Source organism: Penaeus vannamei, chromosome 11 (genome assembly GCF_042767895.1).
Source record: "Penaeus vannamei isolate JL-2024 chromosome 11, ASM4276789v1, whole genome shotgun sequence".
NCBI lineage: Eukaryota > Metazoa > Arthropoda > Malacostraca > Decapoda > Penaeidae > Penaeus > Penaeus vannamei.
Window position 1 is genome coordinate 3,759,081 of NC_091559.1, and position 4,147 is coordinate 3,763,227.

Here is a 4,147-nt window from a genome sequence, read left to right on the forward strand (position 1 = left end):
GTTGATGTTGTGTTTAATTATTTTGGTAGTTTATGTGATTGGTTGTTATTCTTGGGATTTTCGTTATAAATAGTTTCTTTACTAAATAATATCATCTTTCATCATCAGGGCTATATGAGTCATTATCACCAATGTTGTGTTTTTAGTAATAATCATCATCATAAATATGATCATATTCATGATCATAATCACAATCGTCACCACAATCATAATTACGATGATAATGATAACAACGATGATGATAAAAATTATATTAAAAATGCGTAGATAATAATAAATATTAAAATAATAATGGTGATGATGATAATAATGATCATTGATCATGTTATATTATTGTTATCATTATTATTATAATCATAATCATCATCACCATCATCATTACAATTATTATTATCGATATAATTATTATCATTATTAATATTCTAGTTATTTTTATAATTTTTATAACTTTTTATATTATACATATATATAATATAAATATATAAATACATATATTTCACTTCACTTATAATCATTATCATAATAATCTTTAAAATGTTACCTTATAATCCAGAAAATTTTGGGAGAAAATATAGGGAAAAAAGGTAAAAAAAAAAAAAAAAAAAAAAAAAAAAAAATTGTTCAGCGAGAATTTTCTTCTGAGAAAGCTGTCTTGGAAACAAAAGACACGAGCTATTTTTTTTTTTTTTTTAACAGCGAAGTCACTTCCTACGTACAATAACCTCGCAACTTTTCCTTTCGTTAATTCGGTTTGCATTGCAGTTTAAGAGACGATAAACCAGCAGCTTCTCCACTTTTTGAGTCGAGTTCTTTTGTCGTTTAGTGAAGAAGGGGAAAGAAAAGAAAAGAAATGAAGGAGGGGGAGAAATATAAAAAAATAATAATAATAGCTCAAAGATCAGTGCCTGCAGAGTTTTATTTTCTCCCATTTTTATTTATTTATTTTTTTTAATGTGTGAGTGCCTCGTAAATTATCGTGTTTGTTTACGTCTCTATACAAAAGGGCCTTTATGTCTAGTCATTATACATTAACTTCAAAATACTGAGGAAGCTCTAGTCTTTTAAATATTATTCATTATCAATAACTTACACCGTGTTATTTGATAATAATTTTGAATTAAATAACTATGAATACTTATATTTCCTTACCTTTTTTATATTGTTAGTAAGTGGTTATTAAGACTTAAGCAGACGTCTTTACGTTTAGTATACTAAACGACCGTAATTTCTAATAATCATACATAATTAAAATCATTTATATAATTCTATAAAGATGGCTAAACTATTCATTGTTAAAGAATTACATTATATGACGATTTGATAATAACATTCAGTGAATTATTTATGAATGATCGTTTATATTCCTTTCCATTTTTTCATCCTCATATTGGTATGGAGAAAATGGCCTTTAAATCTTGTGGAATTGTTTTTTTTAAGCAGACGTCTTGACAATCGAGTCTGTTTACTTTTACTATCCAAAACGACTGTGCTTTCCAGTTATTACCCTTAACTTGATTTAAATCTTTAGCGATATCTAAAACATTATTCGTTATTAATAACTTATATTACTCACCATCAATAACTTATATTATGCACTCTCAATAACTAAAATGATTTTATAGAATAACATGATATGAGTTACGTATGAAGGCCATATTGTTATATATATTTTTTCTTATCATCAAGAAATTATTATCTTCAAAAATCGTTATTATTATCAAGTCTCTTAAGGTGATTTCTGGTTATATACAACTTCAATTAAGTCTTAGGGGGTGTCTGAGATGTTATTCTTTATCAATAACTTGTTGGGTGTTAGGTGATATTGAATGAGATGGCTATAAATAACATTTTTATTTCTTTGTTTTTATCTTCTATCGTTAAGGAGTAAAATCCAAAAATTTAAGGAGGATTTACAATATCTATTTACGAATACACTATATAAGGACCGTAATATTAAGAGTAAATATACAGTCATTTTAAATTACAGATGTAGCACTTTAGGGATGTCTGTAATATTCTTTATCAGTAACTTATATGATGTTATTTATCAAAAACATTCAAAGGGTTTGTTATGAATGACATTTTTCCCTAATCACTAAAGGGTAAATCGCCCATAATTCATAAACAGACCTATTTACAATCGACTATTCCTTTCAAATTATGGATGTAGCTCTTTAAAAAAATAAGTTATTGGAATGACTCTCTTTGAATTAATGAATATCGATTCTTTCTGAATTACACCCCAAAATATTAGCGGCGTGCTCTCCATTATCAACAGTTTATACGCGATTTTATTTAGAAACAACATACAGTTTATCGTAAGTGATAATAATGTTGCTACTGAACATATACATTGAAAAAAATACATATGTTATGACGAAATTAAAATATTTTAAGTATTTTTATTTAATAATAACATACAAAACATTCATTTTTAACCGTGTCATATATGAGATTATCATTATCATTTATCTATGGAAAGCTGTTGAACACATACCCATTATCCATAAAGATATTTTTCCCTTCTATAATATGCATTATCACACACCATTACATTTCTTTTTTCAGCTGCTGGTCGTTAAAAATGATTTAGATGATCACAAAAATAATCAGCTGGTTATATATCAATAATACTTAACACGTAATTCTCTGATTTCTACCTACAGACGGGCCGGTGTGGGTTAAAGTACCTTCAGGAAGACTAGACTTTCTTGAAGGAGGTGATCTTGTCCTTACAGCTGTGGCCGCCGCTAACCCTCCAACAGTCAGGTGAATCACGTTCTCTGTATATCACTTCATAAAAAGTCTGGTATCAAAATATATGTTCTGAAAGGGACTTAAAAACCATACACCTTCCAGTATAGACTCGTAAAATTATATACCTTGTAAAAATAAATAAATAAATAAACAAAATAAAAAAGTAACCCATTTATTAATAAAAAATAAATACATCATTATTTTTGTTTATTCATTTATTTAGTACCATTTTTGGGCATACGAAATCTTCATGGCAGGGACAGTAACAAAGAATTTTTACTCGGGAAGGTTTCAATTCAGATTTTCCATCGAGAGGCAAAACTCTGATCGGATTCGGCTGCAAGAAAGGGAGCTAAGGATCAAAAGACGATGGAATACGAGTATAGACAACAGGGGAGAGCGAAAGGGGGAAGAAGAGGAAGAGAAAGAGGATATTATTAAGTGATATAGTCTCTGAATTCTTGTCTTTTCAACTTTTATGTTGTGTGTGATTCCCTTCTATTTCTGTCTCTGTATGTCTGTGTCGATCTAACTTATCACACGTACACAGAACAAGTAACAGAATGAAAACGCTTACATGTCTAAAGAAAAAAGGGAAAGCCAAGAAAAAATAAATACAAACCGTTCATGAAGTATTTAAAAAAAAGAGTCAGCAGATAAAAGAGAAACAGAGGGGAATAGAAAAATATTCGTCGAAAGGAAAGGGAAAGAGGGAGGGAGAGAAAAAACAAGTGTGAGGTATATACCAGACCCTGTTATTGAATAATTCGTCATGGTGAGATATAGGCCTACTGACACGAACACTCAAGATGACACTCTTAATGTATTTCGGTGTATCGATAGCCGGGAATACAATAACTAAAAAGAGTCTCTTGCATCTGCCGAGAAGACTAAACACGAATTGACAAAGCGTATAACACGAACAAGCACCGACGCTGTAATACCACGCTTAGCCCAAACAACCGAACTGCTGTCTCTGTCGTCTGGTTGGCTGCCTTCAGATAGGAACAGAGCCCTTTACGTCTACAATTCGTCTTGTTAACCCGATATTCCAACAGCTACAGTTGGTGGCGTGGCCCGGAAATGATAATTGGTGAAGGTATCAGCGAAGACGGCACAGGAGCGCTGCGCCTGAACAGGATTCACCGCAATCAACAAGGGAATTATTCCGTGTCGGCGCACACGTCTCGCGGAACGGCCCACTCCGACTTCTTTATCAATGTCCAGTGTAAGTTTTTTTTGTATGTTCCTTTTTGCATAAGTTTTTTTTTTAATTCTTTCTTTCTTTTCTTCTTTTTGCATGGTTTGGTCTTCCATATTGTGAGAGAAAGTGGTGGTTTGATATTGTATTTGCATATGTTTTTTTTATTCTTTCTTTCTTTTCTTTTTT

At 30.7% G+C, this 4,147-nt stretch overlaps 1 protein-coding gene across 1 annotated transcript in view; it reads left to right on the forward strand.

Moving 5' to 3' along the window:
• The window catches only part of LOC138863215 (nephrin-like), a 70,884-nt gene that overhangs the window by 65,626 nt on the left and 1,111 nt on the right, over positions 1-4,147 (forward strand). Inside the window, exons 14-15 of the mRNA XM_070127385.1 lie at positions 2,667-2,769; positions 3,816-3,985. Coding sequence (XP_069983486.1) covers positions 2,667-2,769; positions 3,816-3,985 — 273 coding nt within the window. The remainder of the gene's footprint in view (positions 1-2,666; positions 2,770-3,815; positions 3,986-4,147) is intronic.